Source organism: Dermacentor variabilis, chromosome 11 (genome assembly GCF_050947875.1).
Source record: "Dermacentor variabilis isolate Ectoservices chromosome 11, ASM5094787v1, whole genome shotgun sequence".
Classification (NCBI taxonomy): domain Eukaryota; kingdom Metazoa; phylum Arthropoda; class Arachnida; order Ixodida; family Ixodidae; genus Dermacentor; species Dermacentor variabilis.
In genome coordinates, this window is record NC_134578.1 from 103,516,794 (window position 1) to 103,537,986 (window position 21,193).

Sequence of the window (21,193 nt, forward strand, 5' to 3'; positions counted from 1 at the left end):
GCCCTATACAGAATCGAAGTACTTTCAAACATGGGTACGTTTGCAGGGACAATCTCGGCAATGAATACCCAAATGACCTGAGATTACCCTAGTGACGTTATATCGATATTCTTTTAATCTCTCATTGATGCATCTGCCGGTTTGACCAACATACGTTCTTCCGCGCGAAAGTGGAATGGCATAGACAACGTTATGAGTGCACGTTACCAATTGTATGCGATGTTGAGTAGAACATGCGTGCCTTTTGTTATTCTCTGTATTAACCCGTTTACATAGCTTGTGGCCCGCCAACCAACTAGCCCGCCAACGTGTTTTAACCATGAAACAAATGTTGAATTCCAATGGCGGAGTCGGAGCAGCCGACAGACTCCGCGGGCGACCACTCGATTCTGGCGCAGAGCAACGAACTCCGGATCCGCGAGTGGAACACAACCTGCGCCGCCGGAGCAAGGCGGAAGCGGAAGTTCTATCACAGAGTTACCCAGGATACCTTGCGTGTTGTCATTTCCTTCCGCTGTTTGCTCTCAGCACCGCCGTACCGATCACTTGTCTCTTCAGCGCCGTTCACCTGTTTTTTTTTTAATTGCGGAATGGATATCTCGCCAAGCGGGCAGCAGCTTTTGCTTCCTCGCGAGTCGTGACCGGTGGCGCCTCCCACCAGAAAAACGTGGTAAAGGAAATACGTCACGCAGAGTTCCGGTCCACTCCGCCGATTTTGGCGGAGCATCTTTTTCTGCTCCACGGAGTGACTCCCGCTCTGAATCCCCTCCGACTCTCTCATTGGAACACCTTACTCCCGCCCTCACTCTGCCATTGGAACAAACTTGCTCCGAAACGAGCAGAAAAACTTGCTCCGACTGCGCCATTGGCATTCAACAAAAGTGTCATTATTTCGCATTATTGCTGTTTTTTTACTAATTGAAACAACGTGTCATTATTTCGCATTATTGGCGGCGCCTCCAGGACACCAAAGCAGCAACGGGGACAGCAAAACTAGAACCCGAACTGGTCCGCGGGTTGTGGCTCGCCGAGCCCTGCGCGTGCCAGGGCCGGGTCTATAACATCGGGTGCCCGCTATCGCAGACAGCCAATTTTTTACGCGAACACCCCCTGACACGCTTCGGCCTCCGCGGCCCCAACCCACGGGCCGCCCTGCTTCCAGCTTTGATCCCCTCGCTACCCCTTGGTTGCCCTGAAGATCCTGCGCCGCCTGCTCAAGTGCTCTCCTGAGGCCTCCGTTTGCCGGTTACATGTGCACTCCTGGAGGAGTGCTTGTAAAAAAATCCAGTCTATCGTCGTGACGAGTGTAAGTAGGGTATTATACAACACCAGTCAGAACCTTGCCCCCTTTTTACACAGCGATCACCAAATTGGGCGTCCGTGCCCACTGCCTCACCGCGCGGGCAGCTGCCAGCGGCGGAGCCCGCACTACGCATTGCCGGCACGTCTCAAGGACATGCAGAGAGCAAAAGCCCCCACTGCCCCCGCATTTTCTCCCTCGCGTCTGCTGTTACTCGCGCCTGCGCACAAATGGCTAACGACTCCTCATATGAACGTCTCGTCGGTCTTGTAACGAGCACATAATAATTGGATTTCTCCGCTCTTTCTGCGCATGTGCGAGGAGCAGTGGTTGCGAGAGAGAAATGTGGGGATGTGGGGACCCTTGAAATTATGCTTGAAATCAAGCGGCACGCCAACAATAAACCGGAAATACGCGTGCGTAAAACGTGCGTATGACGTTATTATTTTTTTTTTTTGCGACGTTATTTTTATCGGTGCAGGAGCGTGATCTGCGCAGGATTCTGTGTGCGGTCGTCTCGATCCCCCGCTTCAAGTACCAGCGCGGCCGCGGATATCTGCATCTGAGAACCACCACTGGAGTGCTGTTTCGAACATGACCTATTTATTTGTCGTAAATGTTGGCGTCTGTGATGTGTTTCCGGTACTCACAATCGTTTTTGCCTCGTGGAGTATGCAACAACATTACCTTTCAGATATGCATTTATTAGTCAGAGGGCGCCACCAGTAGGGCGTGAATTTGGGCTATCATCATCAGAGTTCGGCCGTTGTCCGTTGAGTCGTTGTATAAATTGAGTTTTTGTGCACATCACGTTGTTAAGCTGACGGTGTTGCATCAGTTCCTGCTAGTCTTCCTTGTTCAGCTCTAAGAATTCGAGAATGCGTGAAATTGTGCACCTGCAGGTGGGCCAATGTGGCAACCAGATTGGAGCAAAGGTAATTACAAGCAGTTTCTACTAATCCAGTGTTGTAGTAGGTAGGTGTGCCGGGCGTTGGCGCGGTTAGGCACAGCGGTACGTCAAATTCCAGCTTCTGTCAAAACCGCGCCGCCTATTACTGGTCGTGTACTCGAGGTTTCTTCTCATCCCTAGTCGTTGCAAGTACGGGAGCAATCAACTTTGTGCAGTTTTCTGTGTCTAATCTGTAAAAAGTAACACTAGCGGAAACCCCGCCCGCAAACAATGCCGGCGCATTTACCTGGTTGTGTGGGTGACCGTTGCAGCGGCGCCCTATATGGTCGTGACCAAGGTTTGCCAGCCGCCGTACATTCTTACCAGCAGAGGTGAAGTCTGCGCTTGCCTGGCTGTCTTGTAGCCGCAAGAAGCGACGAGGCGGTTCCCGTTCTGCGCTAAATGCTAACGTTATTCAGTTCCTCTACTAATATGGCGGCGGCCCGGCTTTGCTTTTAGGACATGTCCACTCCAGAGCGTTTTTTTTTTTCTTTTTTAAATAGTGGTGGTCGTGGCGCATTGCCAAAGAGGAATGACCGCTGTGCCTTGTTGGTTAAGGCCTTGATGACACGTTGCTGTACCATTTCTTTCGTGCAAACTGGGATTTAAAGACTTGCTGGTTGCATATTCGATGTATACTTTGGCGTGACGAATGAGCGCTAAAAGCAAACAGCGCAGAAAAGTGGGTGGTCGCGTGGGCAAGGTTCTGACTGGTGTTGCAGAAGTCGCCGGGCGCATTTCTACTTGCGACGATACATTTATTTTTTGCGTCTGATGTTCTAGGAGGGCACATGTGACCGCAAACGGAGGCTTCTGGAGAGTACCTGAGGTTATAATAAAGCAGGCTGCGCAGCATCTCCGGGGCGCCCAAGGGACAGCGGGGGGATCAAACCTGGAAGCAGGGCGGTTTTGGATTGAGGCCGCTGAGGCCGGAGCAAGGATCGCCGTCGGCCCCCTTCGTGCTGTTATGGTTTTTTTTTTTTTTTAGCGCGCATTCATTGTCAAATTAGAATAGTCCTAGCCGAAAAAAAAAAGTTAATATAGACCAACTATAAGCTAATGCTGTGTTGGGGCCGTATTCTCAAACGGTCCACTTCGATAGTGCGCCGTCAGGTGCGCGCTGATTGGTTGTTTTTTTGCAAAATCGAATACGCTACGTCATCCGAGTTTGCTCAACCAGCCAATGAGCGCGCGCCTGAAGTCTAACTATCGCCGGAGTGGACCGTTTGAGAATACGGCCTCTGATCCCACGTACTGTGTGGCTCTGTGACAACAGAAACAAGAAAGTGTCATTAGTGGCGTAGTCAGTGGCTGCCACACCGGGCACGTGCCCTCCCCCCCCCCCCCCTTCCGTCCCTTTGGAAGAAAAATTGTCTACGCCACTGCATGTCACGTCGTGAGTCCTGGCATTAATTGCCATATACATGTATGTCATTCTCATCATGTGCCTCCCTTAAGATCATGGCATGCATAAATTAAGGCCCATACAGATTATTTAAGATCTTATATGACCAGAATTTATAAATGTACTATTCTTAAATATACCTCGGACATGAAAAAAATGTGTTTGTGTATCCACAAAGTATATATACTTGGGACTTGAAATGTATTAAAAAATATACCTCAGACTTGAAAATTGCACTTCTTAGATTCATAGCATGCGCAAGCGATGCGAATTATTCAAGCCATTGCTTGTGCAATATCGATTCTCCTGGGCGATGTCTGCTTACCTGGGTACATCGCATATTAAACGCAGCCGTCCTTTGCTTGATGTACTGTTAATGTCTGAAATGCTGCCAAAATTGTGCATTCTCGCGTATTATCGGCGACTATTTGAAGCGGCGTCCACTGCTCGATGCAGAGTGGGCCAGGCCTAGCAACCACTTTGGCACTGGGCCTTCTGGACAGTCGGCGGAGTGTCACTGCGTCCGTACTGAAGGCATGTTTAAAATGCGCCTTTCATGACAAACGGCAACTACTGAGAAGTCGTCGGCACCACCAAGAGCAAGCTTTGAAGCGAGACAATTTCGTCCTGCATTACATGCGACTTCGTCTCAAAAGCGGGGCCAGTTGAGCCAGCTCTTAACATTGTGTGCTTGCTATTGCTTGCATTTGTCGGCGCCACGAAGATGTTAGTTTGACTAAGTCCACTTCCAAAAGAGACTGGTTCTGAAAGAGATGGCTCCCTGTCATGTGTCCGCGAGTAAGACTCTCTCGGGAGAAGTAATTTTTCTCAAGACTTTCAAGTGCCCGCGTGACGGGGGTATCGCTTATGGGTCGCGTATCCCACTGACGAAATGAACTTATCCAGTTATCCACGGATATATTGAAGTGCTGGCTGGCGCGATATCTACTGTGCAGGCTAGCCTTAGTGACTTCACCTCGCCACCCTTTGATGGTTGCCTTGCCATTGTGCTACGCCCGACGGTGATTGAGGACGGGATTCTGTTTTCCTGCTAGTGTGTTTGCACTAACATTTTTGTTGTGGCTGGTGTTGTCGTGATTCTGCGGTGGGATTGCAAGGTGCTCTTTTGGCACCCACATATGCCTGTTGGAAAGTGTAAGTTCCAGCCAAGCAGCATGGAGACTATTGGCAATGGGCGAGACCAAATATGGGTGACCCTTGCTGAGCAATGTCTATCAATCTATAGGCTATCAACATTGTCTCAGTGGGTGAATCTGTCTTGGAGAGCCACGTAAAATGTGCAGAGCTTGGATCTGGAGCTGTGGCAGTTTTATGCAGCCCTTCTCTTGTCAGTTACCTTCAGCCATCACATGCTGTCAGATGTGCCCACAAACCAAAGTGCTGAGGCACATAGTACATTCTGGAGTGCAATGCTTCACTTGAACTGTAAAAAAGCATGAGTCGAAGCCAAAGTTTTGTGGACCCTGTAAATTGTCATCGCATTACTCGTACAGCTCGTGTAAAGACGTTGCACTGGGTTTCAGAGAAATGTTTACCGAAAATGAAATAGTCTGGAGATTGACTTGCAGAGAGAAGCAGTGCAATTGTGTCATTGCCTGCAGCCATTCTGTGCTTTGCAAGGGCAAGATATCGCTGAAAAATCGGAACATGTTCTTGTGCTCTTCGATAAAACGATAAATGAGCAACTTCAGCAGCAACTGCATATCCATGTGGGGTTTGGGAACGATGTTCATTCGGCAACCAAATATTTTTCTTCTTGGGTGACAGCAGAGTGGCTGGCCTCCTCAAAAAGTAGATGGGACAGCCTTACCTCTTCTGCTCACCAATATTGTGCAGTTTGCAATGGATGACTTCAATCCCAACTGGAAGTTGTTTCACGGATTCCAGCAGCACAAGTCGCTTTCAGATCCAGTGTTGGGACATCGGATCGTGTGCATACTGTACACAACTCCTTCAAAGCAGGGCTTAAAGGAACAAACTGCCAACTTAGCAGCTACTTGTCTAGCTTGTTTTCGTTATTTCATGATGCACTTGCCCACCAAGAAAACATTATCATGGTTACACAACACTATTTCCTTATCAATTTGTGCCAAGCCAATGGGTGGAGAATGTACCCATTTTTTGGGAGACTTTAATCCTGGGAGCCCTTAAACAAGCATCTGGAGGCCATAAGGAACTGTAAATGACCTGTCTAAAAGCATATCGTAAGAGGCCGTCAGTGTGTTTATGAAGGACCAGCTTGCACTTGCAAAACTTCCATTTCTACAAATGGTTGTACAAAGCTATGCACCCATGGTATTCTATGGCTGAAGAGCTTGACGGTATTCATAGTATCTTTGCAAGTGCTCGGTCCTTGCAGGAGTTGCTACTGTTAGTTTGCTGAACATTAATGCAGAGGATCCTGAAAATTGCACAGTACATTGGGACGTGCTGCTGAAAAGGCTATAAAAAGCAGCAAGGCTGACCCAAGATGGTATCTTCGAGTTTTGGCATGACTGTCGCAAAGTCTTAGTCCATACGACCTGAAAAGGCGCTTGAAGAAGGCCCTCTGAATTAATCAGTAGCCCAAGTGTTGTCTTGCGTTGATCTTGGGGGAAACAAAAAATGAGCCAATGCTTGGGAAAGCTCGGAATAATTTTGAACTGCCTTATCGATGCCAGCCTTCTTTTTGACCGCAAGAGCGATGTAGTCTATGTGCACAGTATATCAACCTTTGTCAAAATTTCCAACATGAACTATAGTGCTGTAAAAGGAACCAAGAGCATATGGATAACTTTTTCATGCATTTGATGAAACGTGACAATGCATATGGTACACTCTGGGAATCTCTGAAGCTTCTGCTTACCGTGGACAAGCTTCAGCGTTAACTAGCCAATCGCTGTTAAAGATAAGGCACATTTTTGTTTCCTGGCTTCGTGTCTGTGAGGCCATCAGAAGCCAAGGTAGTATCTTTACCATTCCTTTTTCAAAGGACCTTGAGAGCCTCTGCATCTAGCAAGGCAGAAATGTGCCACATACCTAATGAATTCAAGAAGCAGATCAAGACGGGAATATGAAAAGAAAAGCATTTCACGATGCATAACAAAACCACAAGTGCTGCTCGAGTCAAGACCGCTTCTTGGAAGATGTGGAAGCAAAAAAAATTACCTTGCGCTGCTCATCAAATCAAACAGCAAAGGAAAAGAAAGCACAGGTAGCTGCTGTGCAACAAGAAATTGCTGATAAGAAAGTTTCTAGCCTACACTCCGTGAGTGAATAAAGTTACCTTTGAAGGGTTTCAGGGTAAACTGTTTCAGGGTAAACCCTGAAACAGTTTGGACAAAGTTTATACCATGCATAGGACACATCTGCAGTAAAACATTGGCACCACAATTTAAGGGAAGCATCTTGTATTAGGAGCTACAAGCGATTATAAGTTCCCCCCTCCTAAACATTTAAAAAGATGTGTTCACGATTACAGCCCTGCCACAGATTCACACCAGCAGCAAAGTAGAGTACACTTGGTTACTACTATATTTTCTGTTTGGCTGAGCTCTGTGCCACCAGGTGGTTGCACTGTTCAGGCCTGTCACGTTTGCACCTCTGCTCATCTCGTAAAATGCCCACTTGTGCTTGCCCAAATACCGGACACGCTAAACTGTATTGTGTTAGTAATCCTTTGGCGCGAATTGATGGCTGCAAGTGCGTATAGGTACTGGTGCTGATTGAATACAGACAGTCCACGTGCTGCAGTCGCTCTGCTTGTCTGCTGTTTTGCCGAGGGACACAATGTCGCAGCTTGATATATCGCCGATCGCTACGTTTGCAGCCCACAATGCAACAAAGGCGAACCGTGGTGCTCGTGAACGGAACATGACCAACACTGACTGCACAGCTTCCGTCAACACGGAGTACGTTGTAACACAAGCACACAATGCTTGTTGGGCCAGAAGTGCTTGAGTGTAGTGACAGTGTCCCTCTGTATTCTTTGTGTTATTTCTTTCTATAAAAACAAATTAACGAACATTTCAACTACTGAAAACATTTGTTAATCATGTCAAAAAAATCGATGACATGACCTGGGTAGCTAGTCGGATAGCTTGCCTTGCTGATGTCGGATGGACAACACGCGTCATTTGGAATAGGGCGGCTGAAAACTCGTGGGAGCGCTGGCACTCCGATCGGTAGTGATGTATATTTTTAATACCTTCTAATAAATGACATGCTTTATGCAGAACGCTTAAATGCGTCACTTAATGATCAGGACCTACCTTAATGAATCTGTGCGTTTGCACAAAATGGTCAATTGTTACAGGATACCTTTAACATTCCCTGAAATTTTTGTCCCGTGCGCTTGATATTCACTGCTGTTCAGCTCTTTTACTCTCCACCAGCTACAGGCGTTGTATGCCACTAATGGGATAGTCTCGCTTGAGTTATGCGGGCCCCTGCAGCAACATCTGTCTTTGTACTGGATTGAGCATGTCTCGCTAATCTGTCGTGCTCCCCTCCGATTTCACATGTAGCAGTCGTCTCTAGTGTCTCCTCTAGCGTCCACTAGGTGGAGCTGCAATTCTAACGGGAACAAGCGCTTGTTCGTTTCTATTTGTAATTCCTTACTTTGCCCCTCAAGCCATTTCCACCCACGTAGCAATTAGCCCGACAGCAGAGATTACTAATAGTGCCCGTTCACATCGACGCTCTCTTCTCATCTGGCCTTGCCAATCTCCTGTCCACTAGGCCCCCCGGTCTGCCAGCTCGGCATGCTACAACTTGCCAGCTCTCAGCAGTTGATTTTCGTTTGCAAACATGAGCCGTGATGCATGAGCGTTCATGTGTAGGCATTCCTTCTAGATTCTTACCTTATCCCGCTGGAAGTCCCACCAGGGTACTTGCAGTGTGCTCAGTAGAAACGTTAATCTTTTATGAAGTAAATAAAATGCGGTGGACTTGTTTGCTAGCCTTCGATTTAAAGCTTTCTGCTATAAGGTGTAAGGTTACACATCTCAGTTTTACTTTCCATTTTTCATTCTCCATGGGCAGTTCATGCTTGGATTCTTGTGCATGTATCCACTTACCCAGCTTTTGTTCATAATATCAACTACTTGTTTGAAGCTCCTTCTTATTCTGGTTGTGTTTCATATTGCTTTGCAGCGCTGTATCCCAATAACACTAATTCTATTTATCTTGGTGGACTATTGTTTTTTTCATATGCAAGTCACCGGGGAGTGCAGTTTGATTAGCTGCTGATAACTCGTTCAGATTGTGAGTGGTATCATTTGTTACTGCTGCTTCGAATTGCGGTTCAGTGATTAGCTTACGTGGGCCAAGATAGCCTGGTACTTCTCAATGTGCCTCTGCCGAGAGACACATTGTATAATTATCTAATTGCTTGCAGAGTTCAATCGATACAGCAGCCATTGAGTAATCTTTGAGCTGCTTAAAAACGAAAATAGCACTTCTTGCTAAGACTTGGAGGTAAGCAAAACGAGGTAGCTGCAGACTTGTTTCCAGAGTGAAGCAAAACAATCGGAAGCACAAGATTTGAAATTACTTTTTGCAGTCCTGGCATGGCATTTCGCACCCAATAGAGATGCTATGTGCTTTCACATTTTGTTAGTGCCTTGTTTAGTCTCTTTGGCAATGTAAGATCTCGAAGCATTTTTCATTTCCTTTACAGCATTTAAGCTTTCATTAATCTACCTCTTGTCGGTCACACAGCCGCTACTGTGGATCTTTTCCAGTACACATTACATAGAAGGCACACAGGGTTCACGCTGAATTCCATGAAAGCGGGGTTGGCTTAGGTGGGTTTCGAACATTAAGTCTGAACTCCATATAGAAACCATGCCTTTGACATGGGTCTTTTGGGAAGCGATCCTAGACATTTCCTTTTGTGTCCCTAAACTAATGCAATGTGGTCTTCCCTCCACCACCCACAGGTTTCTTTAAGTAGCCATTGCCATCATTCAGTTAGACATAGCCAGATGAAGCGACCAAGCTGTGCTAGTTGGTTCACATCGCAGCCTACATGGCTCAATTTTCGAGCTCTGTTTTAGAAATGCATGGCAGAAAGTAAGTTTTGGCTATTTGGCTTTGACATGTCGAGTACCTTTTAATTGAAGTTCGACGCTACTAATCATCGTGCCAGAAGGTGGTTGACATCGTTGCACTTGGAAAGTCAAATCTGCTCTATGAACCCTGGGAACAATGAACAAACTTTGTTAGAGACAGGCTTCATAATTCTGTTCTTTAAACAAAGGGTCTTCACTCATTTATTGGATACATTGGCCCTGTTCAATGTGTAGAGTATGAATTTGGAAGTTAAACAAATAAATTTTTAGATATCTTCAACTACTGAATTCATTGATTGCATCTAAACGTTATATGATGCAAAATACTCCCTCAATATAGTATCTTTTGGTACTTTATTTCACGTGCAAGCTCCACTTGCAAAAGCTTCTGTACAGATAAATAGGCTGGTAAATTTAGGTGTTTTTTTCGCTGCCCTTGTTCCATACTCTAGGCATTAAATGCAAATGGCAGCACATTGTTCCATCCTTTTGTTTACCCTTGTAGCAGCCTTCAAGTGGTATATAGCTGAATATAGCAGTTTTCTTTTGACTGTCCATTAGTGAGTGCACACTTCACTAATACGCTCATTTTATGTCTACCTTTGTGTTGTACATCTACGCATAAATTGTGAACGTGTAACACAAGCAGGACAATTTGCGGGCACTCCTTAAGTTGTGACATACCTAATTTTAATCATCGATTTGCTGGCACTGGTGCCCATTGCATCCTAGCCAAAGTATGAGGTGAATATTTTGGGAGAAAAGCATCTCGTACCAAATCGATTTGTGCAAAACTAGGATATAATTTTTTGGGAGGGACACTATAGGGTACACTACCTATTCTACTAATACCTGCTTTCTTGAATAAAATAACAGCAGTATTGAAACTGAAGTTCGCTTAGCACAGTCCAAGACTTTCGAAAGCTACTCGGTAGAAATCTGCGACTAAACTAATCCTCCTCCTGTTAGATATTTTTTCCAGGGCTTAAGAGAAGTCAACAGACACCAAGGACAACACAGGGGAAATCGCTTGTGCTTACTAATTGAATTGAAATGATAAATTAATGGCAATGAAAGTAGTTGAAAAGACTTTTTGCAGGTGGGGAATGTTCTCATGTCTTCGTAATACACGCACGATGCTCCAACCAATTGAATTCATTGCCATTAATTTAACATCCAATTCAATTAGCAAGTACAAATTATTTCCCCTATGCTGTCCTTGGTGTCTTTGTTGGCTTCTCATGATACAACTAATAATAATCGGGCCACCTCGGTTAACCCCGTTTCTTCTCATTCCAGGTCTTAGGTAATACAAAACATTGCAATGTGGCAGTTTTTAAGTTTTCTTTTGGTGGTAGACAGTATTTTACTTGTGTATTGAGTGTACGTACGAACAGGTAGTGGATGTTTTTGCCTAATTTCTTAGATTTAGTTATGTAATACCTCTTGAACTCCTTTTGCTTCTGGGCAAAGGCATTTCCTGGCTGTCGTTTAATTCTTGTTTGCTCTAGGGCTTACGGGAAACTGTTCTTTTTAAGAAAAAAGTTGCAGCATGCACAAACATATTTGAAGCTCATTGCGTACAAAACATTTGTTCGCCCGGTTTTGGGGTACGCGTCCCCAGTTTGGAGCCCTCACCAACTATACTTGCGAGATAAACTCGAAAAAATTCAGAGAACCACGGTGTGTTTTGTTTGTTTGTTTGCGTTATCGGAAAGCCGATTCTGTAACTCACATGTTGAAATGTTGAGATTTGGAATTGCTAGAAACACGAGAAAAACAATGAATGAAATTCTTTTTCCAAGTAACTAGAAATAAAATAAGAATAAACAAACTTACATTCGCCCCCCTTTAAAACACGGTGCACGTTTAAACCACAGGGCTAGTGGACAGCCTTATAAAGCATGCCTTGATGGTTTTCAATACTCATTCTTTGCTTTGTGTATTAATATAGAGAATGGCCTTCCGGACTGCACTGTAACAGCACAAAATGTTAACGAATTTTATACTCTATTAGAATTGTATTGCAGGCAACAGGATAATTAAGAATTGATCATGCTTACTGTTATTCCGTGCATACTGTGTATATTTGTTGGCTCCCTGTAATTTGTGTTTGACAATGATGTATAACGTTGTATTGTCGGTGTTGAAATTTCTTTTTTTTACCTCTCCTGTAATGGCCCTCAAGTGGGGGCTACAGTATTCCTAAATAAATATATTTAAGCTCGTATTACTAGAGTATATAAAAAAACACCTGTGTACTTGGATTTAGGTGCACATTAAAGAACCCCAGGTTGTCCAATTTCTGGAGTCCTCCACTACGGCATGCCTCATAACTGGTAGTTTTGGCACGTAAAACCCCATAATTTAATTTTTTTAACTAGGGCTTGAAAAATCATCTTCCTTATGGTCTTTTTCTTTTAATTTGACTACAATGTGATAACGTTAATGTACAATATATTGCAGACAGGGACATAGTTGTGTTGATTTCTCGCATTTTTGTCTGTTCCTAATAAGTGTGACATGAATACTTTCGGTGCAAACTGAAAGTTACAAAGCAACATTGCGCAGTAGTAGCAAAGGGCAGCTTACAATAGGATGCTCACTGCCAGGCTTCCTGCTTAAATGATCGTATTTCGGTTGGCTTGTAGTATGTTCCCATTAGCTCGAACCAGAGCTATTGCAAACATAGTAGTGTCCTTTCACATGACCCACCTTCTGTGTCATGATGTGGTGACACATAAACTTACTGTCAAACGAGGTTTGTAGAACGGCACTCACCATGGTGTGGAGGCCCGTCGTAAAAGGGCAGTTGCTAAAGTACGGGGCCTCTTATTCCAGTGCATGTTATATGCAGAGTTCTGGCAGTTGATATATATGTATGGATGCGCAGTTATGTTTGCCTCTTGTCATTCCTAACCCTTACCTAAACTGCCTAGAACATTGAATTTTACAGAGAAAAAATGACTAAGGTCCATGTGGCTCAAACCCGATGGCCTTGCGGTTAGGAACTCCGCGATTTCCTATGGTGCTATGAATTGCAAACAGGAAGAGGCGTTAGCACATAGGTTCTCTATTGGCTGCTTTTGCCCTTTTGCTATTGTATTACTCAAAAAATGACACTTCCTTTGAGAAAACCTTTAATAGCAAATATTTTAGTGCTGAGGCAAGACACAATAGAAGTCATATCAATACCATGTTTAACTCAATTGGGCTTAAAATTGCTCTTTTGCATGTGCGACATGTGTGCCATAGTCGCATGTAGTTGCATTCTGCCCTGCACAAACTGAACCACTACTCGTACACCATGCTGTTCTTATGCAAGGATGGTTTGGCTTTCATTGAATAATTGCAGTGTGCAAGACTGGTGTGCAGTTGCCGACTGATTTTCCGGACTCCAAAAATTCGGACATGCTCGATTGTTCAGTCTGCTTCGTGGCACTGCCATTCTCCCCATACACCATAATGTATAACTGCCAAAAGTTCGGACACCTTGCAACCTCTTGTCAGATTTTTCGGACACTCCTTGAGCCAACTCAATCGAGAGCACCATGCACTGACTCTGACCGGTACATGGTTAGACTTGCTGAATGCCATTTTTGTTTTGAACGGAGCCTCCTTGCTGCCCCATGAAGTGGCGCTGCTGCAAATTCCCGCTCGTCATCATCGTTTCTGCCTGGTTCGATAGAGTGGCTCTACAGCATTCCCGGTTTCAGCTTAGTAAGCAGTGTCAAGACAATCCAGCAACTGATTTGATTGTTTCTTCGTGCACGACACTGCGAGTAGGCTACGTTTTTCGTTTGTGCGACTGGTGTTTGCTTTGTGTGCTGTGTCGAGGTTCCGGTGTTCCGATGCGGCATACGAAAACATCGCGTCAAGTGTCTAATGGAGCCAACAGTGCCTGCGCAGACTGCGCTGGGGAATGCTGGCAAGCGGGTGCCGGGAGGCCTAAGATTTGTCGCCTTCCGATGTGCTCTCTACTGACGGGGAAAATGTTCTGCCGAGATGTGCGCAGTGGTTGCATTGCGATTCCGGACACCGTCTCATTTGAGTTTCACAGGTGCTGACACTGCTGTACTGACATGCGCAGAACTCGACGGCCACGAGATCATTCGTCACGTTTCTGCTGCGCCGCTAGACGGTGACTCCGAGTCGGAGGATGACTCGCCATGTGCTAGGCTGCTGTTGCATGCAGAGCGTGTACGAGCAGACTGTGCTTTCAGCTGCCTATAGTGACCGTACGACCCTCTCAGAGATTCAGGCTTATCTGACTGCGCATAAACGGAACAGCGTGCAACTGCGCACTTATTTCTTCAAGCCTACAGCTGAGCCCGAATAAGTGTGTGGAAATAAAGCATTTTTTTTTCTCAATCTGCTTTTTCGGACACCTGTTTATTCGGACATTTCCGCAGTCCCCGCGAGGTCCGAATAAACGGTCGGCGACTGTATAACTCGGTTGGCCAGTGAGCTTTTATGGCTAAGCTTTGTGAACCTGGCATAAGGTTGTCTTCTGAAAGCACCTATCCCCTTTGAGCTCGAGGTCATCTGCGCCAATAGCGACGTTTGATAACGGTTGTGTGCATTTTGTGGATTCTTGCCGTGCCATAGGCTCGGCATTTATATTGCGGGCATCGTTCAGCTGATGCTGTGCTGAGTTAGCAGAAGATAGCGACCTCCCCCGAGGTTAGTAAGGTGGCTCGTTCTCGCGCATGTTTATGTACTTTGTGCAGCTTGTTACACTAGTGCTGCATTTGCAATCATTGCAAGGCTGCGTGCCAAGTAACTAAATTGTTGGGAATCGAGTGCCTTCAGTGTATTTTCAAGTTTCTATATTTCGCTTGCATTTGTCCAAGCTTTTCTTAAAGCACTAGACACAGAAATTTTTATAGTATAAAGAACTGTGATCCAAGTTGTATGTAGAATTTCTTGAAGCAATGTCTCATCCTAAGTTATAAGCTGAGCTAAGCTAACCCCGTCGGAAGCTAAACTGAGGTAGCTGAGGTTAACTAAACTAGGTACCTGCCAAACTAGTACCTAGCTAAACTAGGTAACTGAGGTAAGAAGGTAGTTCATTTAGCTTGTGCATGCCAAACTTGCGGCAGTTATCTCTTGTCTGCTTTTGTGAGCTATTGGGTGAATTGCCTGTTTGGCAAAAATTACCTTGGGGAAAGGACCCGAGCAGAAACTGGTTTTGCACAGCTGTAGAGCAGCTATCAGTTTTAAATGGTCCAGTTTTCGAAATTAAAGGGCCTGTAGAAAGGTTCAGATCGGTGTGGTAGGCCAGTTTTTGTGTTAGCCTCAGCTTGCTGCAGACTGTGCTACAAACTGCATTAGAAACTTCTAGCTGCATTATTCAGCCATTGGCAGAGGTCTGTTGCACATAAGCATACATTTGCACGAGAAGCACTATCTGCACATTGTGCATCTTGATCATTACGAGTATGCTGTCTAACTCATAGCTACAAGTTTCTTATTGGCTTAGTCTGTTGCTGTGACGGATGAAGGCTCCACGGTGTACACGTGCATTCCTCCCTTCATGCATTCCAATATTCCAAGTGAAATGGACGCGCTGTATGTTTTTCATTGTTAGACATGTGGGTCTGTTAAACTGGCTCAAGACAAATTGTTGCTGGGCTAGTCAGTTCATATGCTTCATAAAAATTTGCATGAAATGTAGATGAGGACTGAGGTAGAGCTAAGCTCCTTTTGTTCTGTCTACCTGTTCCTCTCTTGGTAGTATGTGAAATTTGCACAGGCAAGATGTCCCAGCTATTGCCACCCTGGCCCCACCCATAGCCGATCTGAAGCTTTACGGGACGCCAATATTTAGAGGCCCTTTGTATTGGTTCGGTGACAAGTCTTGCCTTTCCATCAAAAGGGAAAATTGTATGACCCATATTCCTTGAGATCTCGAGGTACAAGCCTTCTGCCAGTTTTTTTATCTCTGCACTGGATGCCCACCATGCTGTGGATAAGCTGGACACTTGACAATGGTTGTATACTGTGCAGGTGTATGTTCAAATTTTAGTGTAGCTGTATACATGAAACGGCCTACTCTTTTGCAGTTCTGGGAGGTAATCTCGGACGAACATGGCATTGACCCCACAGGCAGCTATCATGGCGACTCGGATCTGCAGCTGGAGCGCATCAATGTGTACTACAATGAGGCTTCCGGTGAGGCACCTGCTTTTATTCCTTGTTTTTTTCTGATAGCTCGGTTGCTTTGTCAGCTGCTGTAGCCAGTTATGCTCAGTATCCTGTATCTTATGCATAACTCTCAGCCTCTATGCCAATCCATGGTTGCTTTTTTTTTTTTCTTGCCACGATTCTATATCCCCATTAAAACGCACTGAATATTTAAGATCTGGTGAAGAATTTGATTTCAGCTGTGCTATCTAAATGCAGTTTCGCTGCTAGATCTGTAATAACCGTTACACTTTAATCTTTCATGATATGGTCAGCCAATAGGGCTAGTTGTGAGAGCAAAAGCTTTTGTTTAGTGGTGAGGGATGCTCGTACGATTACAGCAAGGCTACCTGATGCCAAGCAGTTGATAAAAATGTTGAAGACTTTCCGACTATCCGTCTACCAATTCTTGCTCAAGCAGCTGCTGAAGGTGCTGCTGAAGGTGCTGAAGCAGCTGCTCAAGGTGAAGGTGCATTGTTCGGATGCTTTTAAATGGGCTAGCAGGGCTTCCTCTCGGTTTCTATAGGGTCAGTGTCTGCCAATCGGGAAGACCAGACATTTTGGGGCTTTTGAATATTCTGGAAATAGTCGGGGGAAACTTGGGAAATTTGTTTCTATGAGGGAAAATGAGCAGTAATTTTATTGAAAGGGAACAAAAGTTGCATTCCTAGCAATTTACCAATATATGCTTAAACGGGTGTGGTTATGTGCGTTTAGCACAGCTTCCTAGAATAAACACTGGAGGTAACTCTGGCGCTGTGATTGTTCATCAAACATGGGATTGATTGTTAGTATGTGTTTCTCTGATCTTCGTCTCTGACTTCAGACGTTATTCTGGCTTCATTTGTTTTACGTGGCTTTCATTAGCCTAAATGTCGACACAATATGTACTTTTAAACGCAGAAAAACTGAACACTTGCAATTGCTAACTGCACTGGTTCTGCTTGTCCATGCATCCATGGCAGAATAAGTTCAATATCGGGCTTCTGTGCTTGAAATCCGGTGTTCTAATCTTGCTGTCCGACAATTATACTGTTCATTGAATTATTTTGTAGTGCAGTACTTTCCTGAAGCTCATCAGTTGGCAAAGGTATATTTTTTAGGCATATTAGTGTACGGTAGACTTCCCATTAGACTCCGTGTAATTTAATTTTTTTCGTTTAATTCAATCCCGGCCAGCACGTGTGTTTCTCGGGGCCCAAACTTTGTCAATGCTAAAATTTGATGTTTGCATAACTTGATCTTTACCAGTTGGCACACAGGCACGTGACCCATATGGAGACCCCGATAGTGATCCCTTTGGTAACAGGGTGTCCTTGTGTTGCTTAGGGGGCAGTTAGGCATTTTCGGCATGTCTACAATGCATTATTTTCGGCCCGCCCTACGAAGATGTTCAAGCAATAACTGGAGCTTCTGTTTGATTATGGCATTTGCCAGATTCTGGTCTTTTTTTTATTTTTTTCATGGCAATTGGGCCAGAAATTGCTTGAATGGTGCGTTTGGACAGTAAACAAAAACTGCCTTTGCAACATTCGTAGGTCTATCGCATTACATATTGTATTGTGGCAACAGAAAAACGGTCGCCATTGTGCAGCTGTTTCTTCCTAAAAAATGTAGTGCATGTTAGATTTCTTGTTTAAAACCTTTAATGTCGCTTTATGTTAGTTTTTTTATTTAGGACAAATAATATGGGCACCAGTTTGATTTGGAGGCCGGTTAGAATCGGGTAAATACTGCCAAATCAGCAGTCCTTGACATGTTTTCTGCATGTTTCATTCGACTCTCAGAATAATTCAGTTAATTTCATCGGTTCTGTCAGGGTCAAATTAAAACTTCCCTGTACTAACCATAATTTCCATGCCGACTGAACCACCCTGCTTTCAGCTCCCATTGACACTAGCGCTGCAGTTTCCCTCTACTAATTGAATGGAGTTCCGTGGTTTATGGATTAGTAGTGTGTTCAAACCAAATTGTGCAGCAGATGCACGTGCTGATCTCGGGTATAAATTCGTTGAATAAAAGTGTGGTTGTAAGTTGGCAATACATTTCTCCCTATTTATGTCCTTCTATGCCTTTGCGGTATCCACTCGCTTTCATATGTGAATGTCTACTGAGAAAGGCCGGTTAAAAGCATTCCATTTCAGGATGGCATCAAGCATACCTGCTCTTTGGTGCCATGAAGTCTGGAACATAATACACCCAGGGGTGTATGCCCACTCTTAAGCCTCTACAATGGAATGAAACACCTGTTACATGGTGACACTGGTATTAATTTTTTGCAGAAACTTTCAGCGACACTTCATTTCCCTAGTGCAGCAGGCTGACATCTTTGTCAACTGAATGCTTACAACTTTTGGAGTACTGGTTAAGGCTGCTGTGGTTGCAGTTAAAAGGCTTGTGTCTACTGTTGCAGCTGCACTGTCATGTGTTGCTATATGTGCTTGAACTTTTTGCAATTAATTTTCTTATTCATGGTAAACCGCATGCAAAGAATGGCCAGCAATGTTTTAAGACTAAACCAGATGTTTACTTTTGTATAGTTGGCTGGAATTCTTGGCCTGTCCTTACGGTTCCTGTCTGAAAATGTACTTGAATGTGTTGCAGCTCTCAATAGTAGGAGACACTCAAAATGCATACTGAAGTTGCTCTTGCAAAGCTGCCTTTGTGCTATGCAACTAGGGCTGCTTGGCGATTGTCAGCGGTTGGCTGTTCAGCAGTCAAATGCTACAGTCAGCTTCATCGTCTAGCGATTAATGAAGAGTGAACTTCACCGTGCACCCATGAATTAACGATGTCGTGCCTTGTGCTTTTTGCGCCCTTCGATATCCCGATGGATGGCATTCTCAAGAGGTGTACTGCTTTGACACCAAAACCTTTGAGCCTCTTTTCATGCTGATGTGCGCTTCCAAACCTGAGCCAAGTACCGTAAGCAATTCCTCATGTGCTTAATTTTTAACTTAAGGGGGAAGGCTACCCTGGAGACCGAACTTTTTATTCTTTAAGATATGAGGATGAAACTTTCAGGGTACGGTCACACCACTGAACTTTGAAGAACTCCAAAGTTTCATGAAGTTATGTTTGTTGGTTCCAGAATTATTGAAGTCTAACTAGGTGGTTCGTATATATGCCTGAGGAAGAGCCTGGAGAAATGCCAGGACATCGTAGGAAGCTGAAATTCACTGTGATGATCCCTTGATAGATATCCCAGGGGGCTAAAGAGCCCTTTTCTTTAATTCCCCCCCCCACCTCCAAAAAAATTTTAAGACAAATTTGAATTTGATGTAGCCAGTAATATCCATTCATCAAAAATTGCTTATTTTAACTTAACTGCACCAGCTTTCAAAAAAAAAAGAAGCCTGTTAACCCCTGGCGAAGCCATTCAGGAACAGAATAAAGAAAACGGCATACAAATCCAAAAAGCGGTTCTTGAGATATCGCCTTCTCCAGCATCACTACTCGCGAAAAAATCCATTCCGAGAAAACAGGCCATCAAGTTGAACACCTGTGTTTTTATTAGAAAGCTCCTGCAGAAATTCTAATTAGCTCTTGCGGCTCCAGGCACACTCAATGGGTCGGATTTTTGACTGCCGACAGCACAGTGCCGCCGCTGAAAAGCATCTACGCAGTCAGCACTTGCTGCGGAAGCTCGTGCAAGACGCATATCGCGATCCCGTACACCAAACATCTGCACTGTCTTGGGCTTTGCCGGCATCGCGTGCAGCAAAGAACTAGCGAAAAGAAAAGCTGAGCAAATAATCTAAAAGATGGCGCAAGGCGACAAGCAGCTCGCCAGCTCACGTTGAGGCAGACGGAGCAAGGGGCAACACGACGCAAGCGCGGCGGGCGTGGCATCAACGGGAGCAGCCGCCGCCACCGCCGGCGCAGCAGCCAGTGGCAGGTGCGCTTTAGCCCGCGTGATTTGAACACGCTGCTGCAGACAATCAGCGCTCCGCATCGCAGAAAAACGCCAATAGCGCCTCAACCGTGCTGACGATGCCATTTTGCAAGGCGGCAAAACATAGACAAAGAATTCAGGCCAAAACAACACCAAAATGGCGCGGGCAAGCCGGGAATGGCGTGCGCACGCTAAGTTCGACTTCATTTCGGCATTTGCGAGTGTTTTGTGGGCCGCGGTTGAATTAGGTGCTGATAATTACAGAACCGGTGGTTTATGAGAGATACAACCCAAAAATATGGTTTTTCAACAATTGACTTTTTCGCGATTTTTGGGTTTTCGAGGGCCACGTCCCCCCTTAAGTCTGTACGGCAACCTTGCGTTGCACTACAATCCCCCAGATTTGTTATGTCCACAAGAAAATGTGCCTCGCATGAATCGAACCTCAGTTACCAGTGCTGCTTGTTGACACTGGCGAAGCTCCATCCACGCAACTAATGAACTCTATGGTTGCTCCGTTCCTGTTGGATTCTCGCCTAGAGTGCGTGAACTGAAATTCTTTAAAGTTGGCTCGCCCATTCATGTCCTATGCAAATGGAGGACGAACATAATCGGTAAATTGAGGGTCAGGAGTTCGTTCTGGGCACTATTTTGTTCTACTCGCTGCCACAAGTATGACGTTTTAACTCGGTGGGGCTTTGTGAGTCTCTTTTGCTCATGTTCCGCACCATTCTTGTGTTTCAGGCGTTCGTAAGTATTTGAGGACTTTTTTTATTTACAAGCACAGTAGCGTAGTGTCGGCAACACTGCAAATGCATGCTTGGGCAAGTTATGTATGTAGCACAGTGTTTCAACACCACAGTCAAAAATGCAACGCAGGTTAATTACCACATTTACTCGCCTAATGATCGCACCCCTGAATTTTGTTGTCAAAATTCAATGTTTTTTTAATATACTGTGTAATGATCACACCCTGAACTTGCCGCAGCAATATATGGTGTGCCAAGTCTAGCTAATAATGATCATGCTTACCATCTGTCGAATGCTACGAGACTGACTCAAGACAAACCAAGTGGTCTGCTTGCCCCAAACATTCTTAAGCAGATGCCCCATTTCATTCCTTTCATCACTTTCCACACTTCCATCACAAAAGAAAAGCTGCAACCAAACTTGCCTTTATTATGTGTAGGCTTTATAATGGTTGTGGTGAGCGGCAACGATAGCAGCCACGTTTACACTGATACGTTAGAAGTGTACCCTATTCATACGCCGATGCTTGCAACACAGCTATTTGCCCACCCTTAGCGAAACGTGCCGTATTAGGATAGTAGTGAATACAAATGCCGCAGTTTCCGCAGCCAATGCCGCAGCGTGCCCACCGTGT

At 45.0% G+C, this 21,193-nt stretch overlaps 1 protein-coding gene across 2 annotated transcripts in view; it reads left to right on the forward strand.

Moving 5' to 3' along the window:
* The first annotated feature begins 2,067 nt into the window (after nt 1–2,067).
* The window catches only part of LOC142563975 (tubulin beta chain-like), a 31,091-nt gene continuing 11,965 nt past the window's right edge, over nt 2,068–21,193 (forward strand). Inside the window, exons 1-2 of one of the 2 annotated variants that reach the window (XM_075674736.1) lie at nt 2,068–2,235; nt 15,794–15,902. In XM_075674736.1, the coding sequence (XP_075530851.1) occupies nt 2,179–2,235; nt 15,794–15,902 (166 nt within the window). In that variant the 5' untranslated portion in view covers nt 2,068–2,178. The remainder of the gene's footprint in view (nt 2,236–15,793; nt 15,903–21,193) is intronic. The other variant, XM_075674734.1, reaches the window with a different exon arrangement.